This window comes from Eubalaena glacialis, chromosome 10 (assembly GCF_028564815.1).
Source record: "Eubalaena glacialis isolate mEubGla1 chromosome 10, mEubGla1.1.hap2.+ XY, whole genome shotgun sequence".
In the NCBI taxonomy this organism is placed as follows: Eukaryota; Metazoa; Chordata; class Mammalia; order Artiodactyla; family Balaenidae; genus Eubalaena; species Eubalaena glacialis.
This window is the reverse complement of record NC_083725.1, coordinates 119,128,423-119,145,817: the sequence shown is the minus strand read 5'-3', so window position 1 is coordinate 119,145,817 and position 17,395 is coordinate 119,128,423. Positions and strand designations below refer to the sequence as shown.

The following is a 17,395-nucleotide window of genomic DNA, read 5'->3' as shown; positions in this document are numbered from 1 at the left end:
CCGGCCAGGCTTCCGGGGCGCACAGAGTAGGGCCACTTCTGTCCTGTCTGCTGCATGACCCCAGCTCCTAGCAGTGCCTGGCACTAAGCATCTGCTGAAGCTGGGTCTGCAGCCTGGTGGGGAGTGCTGCTAGGGTCTCAGCAACCCAAGGTCAAGGCGGCATGGCATGACGTCACAAGTGGCTTTCCCAAGGTCACAGCAGGAAGGCGCACGGCATGGCCGCTGGGCTCTCTGCCACTTTATACAATACACAGTAGTGTGTATATGTCAATCCCAATCTCCTAATTCATCCCACCCCCCTAAACACTCCCCTTGTTAGTGGTCCCCGGAGCTGTTATGAAATGCAGCCACCCTACTCCCAGGTTGGGCCTGTAACAACCTTCAAAGGACACTGAAATCGACTACAGTGGGACTTCTGAAAGCATGTACAATGAAATCATCATCAATGGGAAGAGAAAATTCTTTGTAATGTGGTGGTTTCCTCTGTAAAGGCCCTTGCTTCAACAGGGTTACCTGAGAAGCAGGAAGAAAGATTACTTCTTAAAATCACAGGCTCCAGCTCCCTTGCCAACTCTGTTATCAGAAAGATAGTGGTTTTGACACAAAATAGTAACACACTGTGGAATCACAGGAATCATAATACTTCTCCGAACTAGCATCCGCCCAGCCCTGTGTCCACATCTTCTGAGCACCTCACAGGCATCGCCTCACCCCCATGCCACCTGCCCTGGGAGACGGGTCTACACCGCCAGCCTCGAAGCCTTTGGCAACCGTGGGGATGGCAGAAGCAGCCAGGGGTTCCAAGCGCGGGCTCCAGAGCTGGACGGCGTTGGCCCCCAGCCCAGCCCCCCCATTACTAATAACTTGCCTCCAGTTCGACTGTGCGCTTCCTCGCCGGGACAACGGCCAGGGTTACAGCCCTAACCACTACCTCTTACAGGCCCCTCCTACGTGGCGGGTGTGGCCCGCAGTGACCTCCGGTAGGAACTCGTTGAACCGGGAGGAAAGCACCTCCCTGAGGGTGATTACAGTGCCCAGAGCCCGCGTGGGTCCTCACGCGGCTCCCTGCCGGGTCCTCACGCGCTGGCACGGAGGGGACGTGGTCAACTGCGACGGAGGGGACCGAAGTTCAGAGCGGGCAGATGCCTTTGGTCCTGGAGAAGAGCAGCTGGGTCATCGCGAGGCCCCTGAGGCAGGCGAGTCTGAGTCCCAGGACGAGAGGGACACAGGGTCCCCACTCTCGCTCTGGAGGGCCCGGGCCCGCTGACCCTCCTCGATGAGGTCTGCCACCAGGTTCAGCCGGCAGGCCCTGAGCGCCCTCACCAGGTGGGACGCGGCCGCATCCTCCCTCCTGCTGTTCTTCCAGACTCTCAGCGACTCCCTCACCTGTTCTGCCAGGTTCCGGGGATACTTCTCCTCAATGGCTTCAATCTTGGCGTCAGACACTCTGAGGTGACGAGCCAGTTTCCTCCAGTCCTTCCCCACGTTATCACAGATGATGTCAAACGCTGCCCGCAGGTCTGGGGAGGAAAAGAACACAGTGACTGACCAGAGATTACGGGAGCTCTTGAGGAGACAGGTAACCCCACACTCCCTGATGGGCTCCGCGGTGCTGACCCAAGGGCTGGGTACCAAGAGGTCCTCCCGCAGAGGCCAATGACACGCAGCAGCAGAGGGACCAGGGGAGGTCGCAGAAAGCCCAATCCTGCCCCAGCTAACCACACCCTGAAACACTACCCAAGAGGCGTGGCCTGCTCTGAAGACTTAATGGTTGGGGTGTGTTGTAACGGAGATACCTACGCAGGACAGGGAGATGGACTTGCTCCCTCATCTCACCCTACAGTGGGTTGAATGGTGGCCCCTAAAAAGTATGTCCACGTCAAACCCCTGGAACCGTGAATGTTAACTTATTTGGAAAAGGGCCTTTGTAGATGAGGTTAAGTTGACGATCTTGAGATGAGGGGATCATCCTGGATTATCCAGGTGAGCCCTAAATCCAGTGACAAGACCACGTGCCATGGAAGCAGAGACTGGAGTGATGCGGGCACAAGCCAAGAACGCCTGGAGTCCCCAGAAACCAGAAGAGGCATGAAGGCTCCTCCCCGAGAGCTTTCAGAGGGAGCATGGCCTACTGACACCCTGATTTGACTACTGGACCGAGAACTGTAAGAGCATCAAATTCTGTTGCTTTAAGCCACCAAGATACGGTAATCTGTACGCCAGCCCTGAACACCCCAATTCTTATTTTGGAAGATGTCCTGACACCAGTCCTCAGTCTCTGTCTAGTATATCCTCATCTGCTGAAAAGTCACTACTGAGATCAGCATGACAGACTACAAAAGGCTGTTTCTGGATGGGGGCAGGGAGAAGAGGAAGGACAAAATGCTTCTTGGAAGGCTCCTGCAAAGTTGCATCTTCAGCTACAAATCCCTGATATGCTGTCAGCCGGTGGGCCAACTCCTCCAGCTCTGTGAGGTGGGCACCTGTGTTACTGACCACTTGTACAGAAGAGGAAATGGAGACACAGGAAGGTAAGTGTAAGTTATTTCTTGAGATCACACAGCTAGACAACGGCAGAGCCAGGACCACACCTTGATGGCCCATTGTGCAAAAACTGTCCCTTATCAACCAACCCGTACCTGCTGTGACGCTTCTGGTGTACTTCCACTGCACCGGGGAGGTGAGCAATGTCCTTTCCTTTCGCGTAATCTCTAACTTACTCGGAGGGAGGGGGGTGGTGGAGAAAATACTGAGGCTGAGAGATGGGTGTCCATGCTCTGCAACTTAGGCTGTTAACTTCTGTGCACTATGCTTCTCCCATTTGCAAAGGGGGTATATTACCCGTCTCCCAGGGCTGTTTAGAGAAAACCCACGCAAACCGAACCCGGAAAAGGTTAGGCGCCCGAGAGATCGAAACTACTGCTGGTCCAGCTGACCCAGCCTCCTCCGGCGGCCCCCAGTCCTCAGGCCCCCGCCCCGGCCCCCCGGCTCCTCCGGCACGGCCCCGCCCCCACCTGGTTCCTCGGGCGCGGCCTCGCTCGCCCCCCCAATCCTCAGGCCCGCGCCCCCGCCTGGCTCCTCCGGCGCGGCCCCGCCCGCCCCCACCTGGCTCCTCGGGCGCGGCCTCGCTCGCCCCCCCCAGTCCTCAGGCCCGCGCCCCCGCCTGGCTCCTCCGGCGCGGCCCCGCCCGACCCCCAGACCTCAGGCCCCCGCCCCCACCTCGCTCCTCCGGCGCGGCCCCGCCCGCCGCGCCCGCCTCGAAGTCTTCCAGGCGCCGCAGTAGATCCTGGCGCCGCAGGGAGACGAGCATCTCGCGGAGCAGCACGGTGTTCTCGGGGCTCATCTCGTTCTGCTCCAGCAGCACGGAGAAGAGGTCCAGGCCACTCTGCACGCGCTCCAGCTTCCTCTTGCCCACGCGGCTCTGACACAGGAACTTGAGCTCGGTCAGCTCGCTGCTCGACAGGCCGGCCGACACCGAGTGCAGCAGCACCAGGAACGGGTCCATGGCGGCGGACGCGGCGGGGCCCGGCCCTCCTCTGGCTTCCCCCGGCACGGCCCGCCGCCCGCTCTCTGGCCCGCGCCCCCGCAGACCCGGCCCTCGCCTCCTCTAGCGCCCCGCGCCCCTCGGCCTAGCAGCTGACGTTCCCACTTCGAGCGTCTGATGCCCCCTCACCGGAAGTCTCCCGTGGGGCTGCTTTCTCTCGCGAGAACTCCCAGGACTCGCGCATGCGCCCCGAGTCCAACCCGTAGCCATTTCCGCCCGGGGGTAGGTGGGTGGCTTGCGGCCGCCGCCAGGAGGCGCCCCAGACATGCTGACGGCCGGGGGGGGGGGCGGGGGGGGGAACTGGGACGACCTCTGCGCCTGCGCCCTGACGACCTTCTCCCTCTGGGTGGGCGCCTGCGGCCGTGGGTGTCCCGACGCTCCGGGCGCGGGCTGCGTTTTCTGTGGAAAGTTGCACTGCGGATGCCGATAATAAATGCATTTATTTATTAACATTTGTGAAAATGCATGTCCTTTAGTGCCCCCTGGAGATCTGTGTGCAGAAAAGACTATTCAGAGGTTTATTTAGTTTTAAAAGTTTAATAACTACTTGATATTTTAAAGTTATCCTCATTATTTTTCTGAATGCTTATTAGCGTTTACTGACGCCTACTGCGTACCACGCAGTAGGTTCTGGAGACAAATCGGGAACAAAGTGCCGAAGGCCCCGCCTGCCCGGAGCTTACAGCATCAGGACACAAGGTTACCTAACAGATAAGAAAGTGCAGGAAAGCCAGAAGTTAATGCGAGTCGCGGCCAAGAGGATAGGGGGATGGGGAGTGTGGAGGTGGGGCGGCGCACGTTGAGAGGGCGGGGTCCCAAGGTGCAGGTGCACGTGCCGGGTGTGAGGGGCCAGGTGTGTAGGCTTGGGGGGAAGAGGGCGGGGCCACAGCAAGAGCAGAAGCAAAGAGGAGGGCGGAGGTTGCAGGAGCAGAGCCGGGGAGGAAGGGGGTGGTCAGCGAGGGGAGGGGGCGAATCAGGAGGAGCCAGCTAAGAACGCGGCTTTACTGTCCCTGAGCCCCAGCAGAGGGTGAGTGGAAGAGTGAAGTCATCTGAGTTACCTAGAGGAAAAAAAAAAGGTATATATATATATAATTTAGATATAATTCACATTCTCTACAACTCACCCTTTTAAAGTGTACAACTCAGTGGTTTTTAGTATATTCATAAGGTTCTGCAATCCCCACCATTAGCTCATTTTAGTTTCGTCTCGCCCATGTAGAAACCTGGTACCCATTATTAATCACTTCCTTTCCCTCGCTCTTTCTCCAGCCCCTGGCAACCACTAATTTACTTCTGTCTCTCTGGATTTGACTGTTCTGGACATTCATGTAAGTGGAACCATACACTTTTGCGTGGCCTTTTGTGCCTGGCTTCTTTAACTGAGCGTAACATCTTCAAGGTTCATCCTTGTAGCCTGTGACAGTGCTTCATTCCTTTTTATGGGTCAGTAGTGTTCCCTTGTACGGATAGACCACATTTGTGTATTCAGTCATCAGCGGATGGATCTTTCAGTTTTTTCTGCTTTTTGGCCATTATGAATATAATAAATCCCCTACGTAGGAACCTTCAAGTTGCGAACTTTCCAAGATGCGAACGTGGAACTTACTAACGAAGACCTGATGGAATTGGAGGCCCAGAAAGGACAAAGAGAGACAAGAGGAAGAAGAATTAACTGAAGAACCAAAGAGATTCATGATGCAGGAAATGGCAAGGGGATTTTCTTTATTTGAGAAGGCACTGTTAGCTTTTGAGGCACAGGACCCGAACGTAGAACAGTACACGAAGGTTGCAGCAGCTATTCAGAATGCAATCCATTGCTACCGTGTCATCTATGATGGGCAAAAAAGAGCTACTACCCAGACATCACTGGATCATTTTTTCAAGAGGGTAGATAGAATTGAATCCAGCAAGGAACTAGAACCTGTGCCATCAACGTCAGGCACGAGTGAAATTGCAGCTTGCCCTCCATCTCCTATTGCTGATAATCCTTCAGCTCTACCATCTCCCACTTCCTTTCCCTCCTCCAGTCAGTTACTCTTCCTGCCTGTTCCCTGGATGCCAGCCCCTGGATGCCAGCTGTTATACTACTGTACTTTTCAAGGTACTGTACTGTAAGATTAAAAATGTTTTCTTTATTTTTTGTGTTTGTTTTTTATGTATTATTTGTGTGAAAAGTATTATAAACCTATTACAGTACAGTAGTATATAGCCGATTGTGTTAGTTGGGTACCTAGGCTAACTTTGTTGGACTTACAAACAATTTGGACTTACGAACACGCTCTCGGAACAGAACTCGTTCGCATGTAGGGGACTTACTGTAATGCTACTGTGAGCTCTGAGTTACGTTTTTATAGAATCACTGGGTAGAACCCAGGAGACGCCACAGTAATCCAGATGAGAGGTGCAACCTTCTTTTGATTTTGGGGTGTACGTAAACGAGAGGCATTGAGGACGCTTGTAAGGTCTGAAAGATAGAGTGTCCATTGGCTGACCTGGGGAGGGTGTGGGTGGGGTTGAGGCAGGAGATAGACGGGCCCCAGTTTAGACATTTACAACTAGCCTCCTATTTACGCTTTCAAAATAAAGATAATAACAGGAACAGGATAAGCAGCTGGACTTTGTCTCCTGTGGACGCTTCAAGGGAACGGGAACGGCAGAAGCAGAGAGGGGCTGAGCCCTGCTGGTGTAAAAGACAAAGAGACCACATAGTTCTCATTCTTGGGGCCAAGGAGACCCCCCCCCAGACTACGCATGTGCAGAAAGGTTAAAGGGAGGGGGCGCTAGACCATAATATGTTCTGTTAACCTCTCAGAGACCCTTGCGCTGGAATCCATCTTGGCTAAAAGATGCACGTGCACACAGGGGAGGGCCCTGAGTCAGACCAGATATGGACTCAGAGCCAGACAAAGCAAGATGATTGGCCAGAGGGAACCTAGAAGAACTTCCCCCATATGATTTAAACCACCCCCAAAGGCACACGCCTCTCTCTCTCTCTCTCTCTCAGCCTGCCTGTGCTTTCTGTCTTCTCTCCTAATAAACACTTTACTTGCCTCACTACTTTTCATCTCTTTGCTGAATTCTTTCTTCAAAGCAGATGAGAGCCAGGGCCCTGCTCCTAGCCAATAATCCCTGGTGGTCTAGTGGTTAGAATTCGGCGCTTTCACTGCTGTGGTCCGGGTTCAATTCCCAGGGAACTGAGATCCCACTTCAAGCTGCCGCTCACTGTGGTTGCTCACAGCCACCTGAGATCAGGGTGAGTTTGGGGGAAGACCTAGTAGAGATGTTGACTGGATAGTGGGATGCGTGGACCAGGGTTCGGAACAGAGATCTGGGCAGGAAATGTGAAGTTGGGAGTATCCTGCAGATAGATGGTGTTGGTGATGGTTAATCTTATGTGTCAACTTGACTAGGCTAAGGGGTGGCTGGATAGCTGGTAAAACATTATTTCTGGGTGTGTCTGTGAGGGTGTTTCTGGCAGAGATTAACATTTGAATTGACTAACAAAAGCAGATGGCCTTCCCCAATTTGGGTGGCATCATCCAAATAGAACGAAAAGGCAGAGGAAGGGAGAATTCGCTCTCTCTGCTTGAGCACCGTTTCCCCCCTCCCCTGCCCCCCCCCCCCCCCAATTTTCAGGCCTTTAGACTCAGACTGAATCACACACCAGCTTTCCTGGTTCCCAGCTTGCAGATGGCAGACTATGGGACTTCTTGGCTTCCGTCACTGTAAGTGAGCCAATCTTACAATAAACCTTCTCATTTATCTCTATATATCCTATTGGTTTTGTTTCTCTTGAGAATCTTGACTAATACAGTATTTAGATCACCCACAGAATGAGGTCACCAATGGAGGGAGAGGAGAAAGAAAAGAGGACCAAGGTCGGAGGCCAGAGGGCGGCTACTGTAAGGGAGAATGGAGGAGCCGGGGGGGAGGCTGGTGTGGGAGGGTTAAACCACATCCCCATCTGCTGGATCCCCAGCCCTGCTGCCGCATTTCTTGGTCCCCGGCACGTGGCATCTCCTGACTTTACTACACATTTTGCTTCCTGCTCTGTTTTTTGCCCGTCTCCCCTGCAGAACACTGCAGAAGCGCCCTGCAGGAGAGCCCAGATCACTGGCTGGCACTTCGTAGGAGCTCACAAAATATTTCTGACTGAATGAATCTTGTACAAGGCTTGGTTAATCTGAATCTCCATTAGCACAATTATCCCTGCGTCTGACCCACTCACTACCTCGCAGTTTGTAGCTTATCTTTTTATCCTCTTTACATGATCTTTCACAGGGCAAAAATTTTAACTTTGGATGAGGTCCAGTTCATCACATTTTCCTTTTATGGATTTGATGGTTATAAGGCTATTCAAATTGTCTATTTCATCTTAATTGAGTTTTGGTAGTTTGTGCAGTTTTGAGGAATTTGTCCATTTTTCTAAGCCTTAGACTTTATGAGCATGGTGATTTGTAGTATTCGCTTGGGATTTGTGCTGATTTTGTGCTGATCTAGAAAAGTACCATAGACTGGGTGGCTTATACACAACAGATATTTATTTCTCATGGTTCTGGAGGCTGGACATCTGTGATCAGGGTGCTAGCAGGGTCGCATTCTGGTGAGGGCCTGTTCCAGAGTGCAGACTCTGAGTTCTCATTGTAGGCTCACGTGGAGAAGAACAGAGAGGGAAGCAAGTTCTCTCCAGACTCTTTTAAGGGCACTAATTCCATCGTGGGGGCCCCATCTTTGAACACCATCACAAGGGGGGAGGGTAGAGTTTCAACATGTGAATTTTGGGGGAACACATTCAGTCTGTAACATTATCCTTTTAATGGCTATGAGACCTATAATGAACCCTCAATTTCATTCCTGAAATTGGTGATTTGTGTCTTCTCTCTTTAAGTTTCTCTGTCTTGCTAGAGGTTTATTGATTTTATTTATTTGTAATGAACCAGGTTTTTGTTTCAATGATTTTTCTCTATCCCCCCCCCTCCACTTTTTATTTCATTTTTTTTTGCTTGTCTTGGCTATTTTATTTCCCTCTCCTTGCTTTGGATTTATTTTGCTCTTTTTTTGTTCTAGTTTGTTGAGGTAGGCACATAGGCTATTTATTTCTAAGGTAAGCATTTAGTTTTATGGATTTTCCTTTCAACATTACTTTAGCTTTGTCCCACAAATTTTGATATGCTGTGTTTTCATTTTCATTCATTTCTATGTATTGTTATTTCCTCTGGGACTTTCTCTTTGACCCATGGATTATTTGGAAGTATGCTGTGTAACGTACATGTGTTTAGAGATTTTCCTGTTGTCTTTCTGTCATTGATTCCTAGTTTGATTCCCTTATGGTAGAGAACACACTCTGGATGGTTTCAATTCTTTTAAACTTGTTGAGCTTGTTTTAGGACCCAGTATGTGGTCTGTCTTGGTAAGTGTTCCCTGGGTTCTTGAGAGAAAAAAAGGGTGCTCTGTTGTCATTGGGTGGCATGTCTATAGATGTCAAATAAGTCCTGGAACACCCCCCACTCCAGCCCGCCCCAGGCTCCTTCTCATGCCTTCAAGTATTCTGATAGAAGTTCTGCCCACCTAAAGGATGTCTCTTCACCGCTGTCCCTCAGGGATGCCTCAGAGACGGGCTGTAGTGCTGCAACTGTCCACTTTCAGGGGGTGCCTGTGTATCATGTAGAACCCCCCATAAACCAGGCCTGAATGTTCTCTTCCTCTGTCAACGGATCATAGGGAACTCCCTGTGAAGCCACAGGTGAACATGAGTGTACAACTGTCTATTTGAGTCCCTGCTTTAAATTCTTTTGTTTATATATCCAGAAGTGGAACTGCTGGATCATACGGTCATTCTATGTTTAATTTTTTTGAAAAACCATCGAAGTGTTTCCTGTAGCAGCTGCACCATTTTACATTCCTAACATCAATGCACAAGGGTTCTAATTTCTCCACAGCCTCACCAACTCTTATTATTTTGTGTTTTTTGGATAATAGGCTTCCTAATGGGTGTGCAGTGGTGTCTCGTGGGTTTGATTTGCGTTTCCCTGATGACCATCTTGAGCATCTTGGGTATCTTTTCATGTGCTTATTGCCCATTTGTATGTCTTCTCTGGAGAAATGCCTATTCAAGGCCTCTGCGCACTTTTAACTGGGTTGCTTGTCTTTTTGTTGCTCAGTTGAAGGGGATCCTTATATATTCTGAATATAAACCCCTAATTAGAAACATGGTTTGCAAATATTTTCTCCCATTTTGTGAATTGCTGTTTCACTGTTGATTGGGTATCCTTTGATGCAAAAAATTCCTAAATTTTGCTGAAGTCCAGTTTATGTGTTTTCCTTTCACTTGACATTGTCTCTTTAAAAAAAGAAATGAGAAGCCCACGCACCACAGCGAAGAGTAGCCCCGGCTCGCTGCAACTAGAGAAAGCCCACGCACAGCAACGAGGACCCAGTGCAGCCAAAAATAAATAAAATTTAAAAAAAAAGAAATAAAATGCATCTTTTGCCTGTTTCATGGATGGACATTGGTCTTTATTCATGAGGACGGTGAACAGAGTTACTTTCCTTTCTTTTTCTCCTGTGTCGTCTCACTGTGCTCCGGGCTCTTTCTTTTTCTGTTTGTTTTGGTCTTTCTCATTCCTTTTGAAGTCTCTCCTTAGATATTTGGGGACTCTGGGCTTTGCTTGGGGGTAGTTAGTTTTTTCCAAAGAAAAAACAAAAACACCTCCTTCCTGGGGGCAGGGGTACATGGTGGACAGGACAATGGCCCCCAAGGTGTCCAACCCCAATTCCCAGACCTTGTGAACGAGTTAGTTTACATGGCAGGAGTGACTTTGCAGGTGTGATGAAGATGAAGGACTTTGAGATGGGGCGATCATCCTGGGTTATCCCAGGGACCCAACCCATCACGGTCCTCATGAGCGGAGAGCTGGAGAGACAGCCACGGGAGAAGGACTGGCCACCATGGCTGGCCTGGAGATGGCGGGAAGGGCCCAGCCCTGCCCACACCTTCCTCTTAGCCCAGTGAGACTTGTGTCAGACATCTGGCCCACGGAACTGTAAGGTAGTACGTTGGTGTTTTAAGCCACTGGGTTCGTGGTCATCTGCCACGGCCACAAACAGAAAACCTACACAGGCCCCACATGCTGGGTCTCTTTCTTCCCTAAGGACAGTTCCCACAGACAGCCAGCAGGAGACGGCAGCCACCCACAAGCGAAACCAGACAAACACTCCTGCTGCGGTCAGGATAGCGATCAGGACAGGGTGACAGCTGGGTGAGGAGGGGTGACCAGAGGGGAGCACCAAGGGAGGCTTCTTGGGTGCTGTAACATTCTGAGTCCTGACTACAGAGGTGTGTGATTTCTGGGGAAATTGCTTGTATACTCAAGATCTGTGTAGTTTTCTGTATGTTATACTTCAATAAAAAATGTTGGGGGAGAGAGAGATGAGGGGGAGGGGGCGGGGGGTGTGGAGAGGGGACAGCAGGAATGGACACACTAAATAAATTACCTGGCAGAGCTCAGGAAATCAGACCTTAGTATGTACAAGGTTGCCTTTTTCCCAGGGGTGCATCCTGACAGGCTCTTGGCAGGGGCAATGTCCACCAGCCCTTCTGAGCAAACCAGGCTTAAAATGCTTGTGCTGAGCCAAGTTGGTGTCTCTGGGCATCAGATGTATCTTTGCTACATGCTTCTCTGACAAAGGCTGTGAGTGAGCATGGGGTGGGCTACTTGCTGTGGGCATATCTGTGGTCCAGAAGGCACCAGACCTTACCTCCCATGGGCCCCTTACCTCCTCCACCACCATCCCTGTCAGCTTGACTCAGAGGTCCACTTGGCTCAAAGGCAGAAAGGTCCAGTCATCAGTTTTTTTGCCATCCATCCATCCATTGAAATGTCCATCCATCCATCCATCCATCCATTCAAATGTCTATCCATCCATCCATCCAAATGTCCATCCATCCATTCAAATGTTCATCCATCCATCCAAATGTCCATGCACCCATCCACCTAACTACCCAACCATCCATCCATTCACCCATCCACCCATCCACTCATCCTTCTATCCTTCCATCCATTCAAATGTCCATCCATCCATCCATCCATCCATCCATCCATTCAAATGTCTATCCATCCATTCAAATGTCTATCCATCCATCCATCCAAATGTCCATCCATCCATTCAAATGTTCATCCATCCATCCATCCATCCAAATGTCCATGCACCCATCCACCTAACTACCCAACCATCCATCCATTCACCCATCCACCCATCCACTCATCCTTCTATCCTTCCATCCATTCAAATGTCCATCCATCCATCTCTCCATCCATCCATCCATCCATCCATCCATTCAAATGTCCATCCATCCATCCATTCAAATGTCCATCCATCCATCTATCCATCCATCCATCTGTCCATCCATCCATCCATTCAAATATCCATCCATTCAAATGTCCATCCATCCATTCAAATGTCCATCCATCCATCTATCCATCCATCCATCTGTCCATCCATCCATCCATTCAAATATCCATCCATTCAAATGTCCATCCATCCATTCAAATGTCCATCCATCCATCTATCCATCCATCCATCCATTCAAATGTCCATCCATCCATCCATCCATCCATTCAAATGTCCATCCATCCATCCATTCAAATATCCATGCATCCATCCATCCATCCATCTATCCACCCATCCATCCATCCATCCATGCATCCATCCATCCACCCATCCACTCATCCACTCATCCATCCATGCAAATGTCCATCCATCCATCCACCTTTCCTTTCTCCCTCCCTCCCTCCCTCCCTCCCCCCCTCCCATATCCATCCACCCATCCATCCATCCATCCATCCATCCATCCCTCACTCACTCACTGATTCATTCATTCAGCACTTTCTGGTGCCTCCTGCATGCCTGGCACTATGTCAGTGCTGCTTCCTGGCCTCTTTTCTGGCGAGTGTTAGCATTTCTCTACTTTGCTGTGGCTCTTAGAAAACATGGATGGGTGAATGAGTGTTGCCGAAGTACGGGGCACACACCACCTGTGGTGGGGGGCACGGGAACCTGCAGGTGAAAGTGTGTGGGTGCTGGGGATGTGGGTGCCGGGGGCAGGGGCTCTGAGTCCAGCCTTGGGGAGGGGACAGCCCTGTCTCAGGCACACACCTTGGCCAAGCTCTGTTCCAGGGAAGCCCACAGCTGGTCCTGGATCCCAGGACAGGGACTGGGCCTGCGGCTTGTCTAGAAGGGCCAGTGACTCCAGGAGCTACAGTCTCAGCCGCCCCCTCAGCCAGTGGGAGAGTGGGGAGAGGGGCCGTCATTGTCAGAAAGGACACGCACCTTCTAAAGAAGAAGGGCCACCACCGGTCTCCAGTCAAGTGCAAGAATGTGACATGGTGAAAAATACAGCTGTGTCATCAGATGGCGTGATTTTTCAAGAGAACATACAAATCTGGAGTTTTATGTGTATGTACCAGGTTTTTATATATTAAATTAACTAAAAAAATTTAACAAACACTGAACCTATCAAACAGAGGTATCTTGGGCTGATTGCAGCTCACAGCAGCCTCCACCTTCAAGAGAGCTGCTGAATCCCCATAAAAGATGCTGGCATGAGTGCCCCCGGCCCCAGACCTCAGGCTCCCTGCAGGCCCTGGTCCTTCACTGTCTGTGCTTGGGGGCCCAGCCCTGCCCAGCTCCTGCCACACCACTCCAGGGACCAGAAGCAAAAACTGTTCAGCACTGGGTGCCAGGGGCCTGGGTCCGAGGGATGGCTGTGTAGCCAGCTTGCTGTGTGACCGGAGCAGAGCCCTGACCCTCTTCACTGTGTCCATCTGTGAAATAATGGCACCGTCTGACCAGCTCATCTCTGGGGGTCCTTTTGCTGCCAGATCCCAGGTCTTTGTGATGTTAATCTGTTGGCTTTCTTCCACCCACCTCTACCACCCTCGTCCAAGTCCCATCATTGCTCATCTGAATTTCTGCAACTCTCCTCTGTGGCTCCCCACCCCACTGCAGTGTCCACCCAAAGCCACCAAGACCTCAAAATGTGAATCAGGTCCATCACTGCCCTGGTTAAGGCCGCCAGCCCCTGCCGTGGACTTACCACCAAGCTCGAGGTCCTCACTAAGCCGGGGGCTGGTGCGAGTTGGTCCCCGATTCCTGCCACCTCCTGCCCCGTCTCCTGCCACCTCCCCCCCGTGCCTCCCCTCCAGGCATGATGAACTTCTTGCTGCCCCTCCAACTCACCCAGCACACTGCTGCCTCAGGGCCTTTGCACATGCACTCTGCTGCCTGAACCATCCTGCCTTCCTCCAGGGTTTTACGTTCTGGCTCCTCCTTGTTCAGACTCCAGGGGCCTCCCTGCCCAGCTTGGTCACTCTGAGTGACTCTCAGTCACACCCCTGTTTTATTTTCATCAGCGCCCCTTCCTTCCTCTGAGATGATCTGGTGCTGGGTTCATTTTCTCGTTCAGCCTCTGATGCCTACTGCAAGAGGTCATAGCCTGAGGGAAGGGGCTGTGTCTCCCTTGCTCACGGCTTCATCTTGAACGTTGCCTGGATGGATCTCTCTAAGGGGTGCCAAGGAGCCCTGTGATCTTGGGCAAGTCACCTCCCCACTCTGAGACTGTTCGCTCATGTACTCACTGGGGCCAAAGATCCTCCCCCTGGGAGGACCCATGAAAGGGGAGGGCTTCCGGCGATGCTGGCCCTGGGAGCCACCCTCATCAGGACTAAGGAAGAGGTACCAAAGCTTTAGAAGGAACTTTTATTTTTTTAAATTTATTTTTTGGCCGCCTCGCACAGCATGTGGGATCTTAGTTCCCCGACCAGGGATTGAACCCGCACCCCCTGCAGTGGAAGCGCGGAGTCTTAACCACTGGACCGCCAGCAAATTCCCCAGAAGGACATTCTTGACTGCGCAGCAGTCAAGGCCTCGTCAGCTCGGGTTTGCTGAGACTTCCCTGGGGACACAGCAGCACAAGGGACACCCGAGGCCCTCCCTAGCCCTGCAGGTGTGCGGGTCAAGGCCTTGCTGACGTTTGAGTGCGAAAGATAGTCTTTCTTTCATGAAATGATGGTGATTATAGGTAATGAATTAAAGAAAAAGTGCCCCCACTTGCCCAAATGAAAGCACTGGCAACCCTGGGATGGTCCCAAAAAGGTTTGGGGGAAATTTTAGGTCCACAAAATCCAAAATACTAAAAACTCTGTCGGGTTGCAGGCACCAGGGGTTGGGATTTGGGTATCGTGGAAGAGGCTGCTGGGAAGGTGTGACCACAATTCCCCCCCTGCCCGGCGCACATACGTGTACAGTCATGCACACACACAGACAAAACAACACAAACACATATGCATGCAAATCACACACGTGTGCACACACAGACACACACGCCCATGCACATACTCGCGGACAGACAACGTCCCAGGAACATCCTGAACGAGCCATGTGTCTGGGGCTGAGGATGCGGAGGCTTATGAGTCCCTCCACATTTGCAGGTCCAACCACGGGGCTCTGGGGTTGGCCCCTCGAGTTTCCTGGGGCAAAAGTCACGCGGACAGGGTTTGAGAGGAAGGTGTCATGTATGCATATTTATTCAGACGAGCGTTCAGCCACGGTCCTCTGTGGATTTGTGTACATTCACTTTTTTTAAAAAAAGAATGGTTTCCATAAAAGGATTTTTGGTAATCACCTCATTTTTAATACAACGTTTATATACAAAAAACCCCATTTCAAACCACTTACTGTACAAGAGAAAGTAGAAGTATCAGATTGCATGACTTTAGCAAATAACGAAAATCTGCTACACCTACGGACTTCCCCCCTAGTTGACAGCTCACAGGAATGTCAGCGTCTCACCGACCACACGTTCAAGACGGACACGTTTATCTTTTCGTGCCTCCCTTCGGTGAAACATTTGTTTTATGTTTCTCTGGGTGCTTGAGAAATTTCAGATCATCGGTTAGTATAATGGCTGCAAATTGAGATCATTCTTATCAGCTATGAGATTTGTTTTCACAAGCTTTTAAAATGATAATAGTCCAACAGTAACATTCCTGTAAGTAAAAATATAGAGAAGTGTTACCAAAATAGAAGCCTTTATTAATAAAAATCTTTGGTATTAACAGTATTTTAAATTCCTCTCAATGATATTTGGTTAGCTAATAAAATAAATGCCTTCCGCCTTTGAGCTACAGAGAAAAAACCCTTACATCCACTGTAGAATTGATTTTAAAAAAAACCCAATAAATATTCTGAAGCTGCAAAAGTACCCCCAGAAGCCTTAAGACTTCTTGCAACCCTGAAGCCGTCTGCAGAAATGCCTCCCAGGTCATAATCCCTCACCACCCGTTTTTCTGTCACCCTGAGGTGGGGGAGGCATGTGGTTGCTGGTGGGGACCCCAGAGGTGCCAGTCACCGCTCATTCAGGACACCTGCACCCCGCTAGTTCTCCAAGAGTAAATTCAGAGCTTCCTGGCCCTCTGAGTGGACAGAGCCAGGGCACCTCTCTTTCTGACCAGTGTCTCGGTTTCTGAATCCAGGGAAGGAAAAGGTGATGAAAAATCTCACTTTTTCGACCTGGAGACAGGTGATGTCTTTTGGAACTGGTGTCAGCATCGTTTATTCCTTACCCACTTCTCTGTTTGCCCTCAGATCTCGCACCAGCTTGTCTAATGCCTTGGAATACCACCTCGCCTCTCTCTTAAGGCATCAGGAGGATTAAAGAAGATGTCTTCTGGGGGCTGGTGCTCACCGCCAACGGCCAAGGAGACCCCAGACTCCAAGCATCGCTTCCGCAAAGCTCCTGCATCCGCTGTGTATCACCCTGTCCCCAGCAATCATTCTGATTAACCTTGAATACTAAAGATAACAGAATTCCCTGCCTAATGGTTTTGTGCAAAAACAAGAAAAAACAAAACAAAACAAAACAGAAAAAGACGGGGAAACGTTGTCCTATCAGAAGAAAGTGGTCTTCCAGGCTTGCCACAAACCCAGGAGCCACTGGGCCAGGGGGTTGTGAGAAGTCGCCTGCCCCGGGAGAGGGTGTGCGTCGTCGACGGGGATGCCCGACAGCTACAGGGCGCCCCCGGGGAAGTCGGGGCTGTCCGGTGGGGCAGGGGGCGTGGGGCTGTGGTTGTTGAAGGGCTCCGCTTTCTTCCGGTCCTTCTCCATCCACGTGTCGAGCAGCTGCTGCTTGCCCTGTTCCTCCCTCATAAACAGCTCCACCATGAGGACCTTTTCCTTGTGCATCTGCTGGCTGATGTCCTTGGGGATGTCAGGGATGACCCAGTCCACAAAGTCGCTCATGAACATGACCAGGTTCTGGAAGGAGAGTTAGCACCAGTGGGTGGGAAGGAGGACCTGGGAAGCACTCCCACTTCCACCTGCACCCCGCCTGGCAGTGCCTTGTCCCGTCACACCCCGGCCCTGGAACCTCAGACACAGCTGGACTTCCCTGGCCTCGGTTTCCCGGAAGGTATAAATGAAACAGGAAACCAGCCAGGGGGGCCTCCGGTGGCCGACTTTCTTGAAAGAATCTGAGCTCAGTAAATAGGAAACGTCTCTGAGTGATTCTGAATCTCTTGGCTGGGAGGCTTAAGAAATGATCTGATTGGTTACACATCACCAAATATAATAAGTGTTAAGGCTTTAAGGGAAAATAGTCAAAATACAAAGAGCTCAGAAACGCAGGGAGCTTAAACTGTCTCTGATGATTCCGCAGGCCCTTCTGCCATTTGTAAGGTCTCCCGGGATCGCCCTGAACGTTTGCTGCCTCCCTGGATGCATTTCTGCTCCATAGGGTGCAAATGAGTTGGCTTTTACGGAAAAACGGAAATCTCTGGTTTTTAAACTTCCGTC

The 17,395-nt window shown here is 51.0% G+C and overlaps 2 protein-coding genes and 1 long non-coding RNA gene across 4 annotated transcripts in view; 1 reads left to right on the top strand and 2 right to left on the bottom strand.

Moving 5' to 3' along the window:
• Nucleotides 1–446: 446 nt before the first annotated feature.
• FADD (Fas associated via death domain) lies at nucleotides 447–3,680 on the bottom strand. Its single transcript, XM_061202222.1, has 2 exons — nucleotides 3,220–3,680; nucleotides 447–1,520 (listed from the first exon to the last, which is right to left on the bottom strand). Exons 1-2 carry the CDS (start codon nucleotides 3,503–3,505, stop codon nucleotides 1,174–1,176), a joined length of 633 nt encoding a protein of 210 aa, XP_061058205.1. The 5' UTR covers nucleotides 3,506–3,680; the 3' UTR covers nucleotides 447–1,173.
• Nucleotides 3,681–6,551: 2,871 nt separating this feature from the next.
• Nucleotides 6,552–10,037, top strand: LOC133098901 (uncharacterized). 2 transcript variants are annotated; one of them, XR_009702263.1, is made up of 4 exons: nucleotides 6,552–6,797; nucleotides 7,181–7,269; nucleotides 9,524–9,598; nucleotides 9,897–10,037. It is a non-coding gene; the product is annotated as an uncharacterized LOC133098901 (long non-coding RNA). The 2 variants fall into 2 exon arrangements; XR_009702264.1 differs by having other exon boundaries at nucleotides 9,848–10,037.
• A 5,195-nt stretch (nucleotides 10,038–15,232) lies between these two features.
• Nucleotides 15,233–17,395, bottom strand: part of ANO1 (anoctamin 1) — a 163,760-nt gene continuing 161,597 nt past the window's right edge. Inside the window, exon 28 of the mRNA XM_061202221.1 lies at nucleotides 15,233–16,858. Coding sequence (XP_061058204.1) covers nucleotides 16,610–16,858 — 249 coding nt within the window. The 3' untranslated portion in view covers nucleotides 15,233–16,609. The remainder of the gene's footprint in view (nucleotides 16,859–17,395) is intronic.

Excerpts from the sequence above, each read along its gene's own strand:
- FADD (XM_061202222.1), bottom strand. The coding sequence starts at position 3,505 with ATGGACCCGTTCCTGGTGCTGCTGCACTCGGTGTCGGCCGGCCTGTCG. Across the intron at positions 1,521-3,219 it reads GGCCGCGCCGGAGGAGCGAG|ACCTGCGGGCAGCGTTTGAC; the intron begins GTGGGGGCGGGG and ends TTTCCTCCCCAG.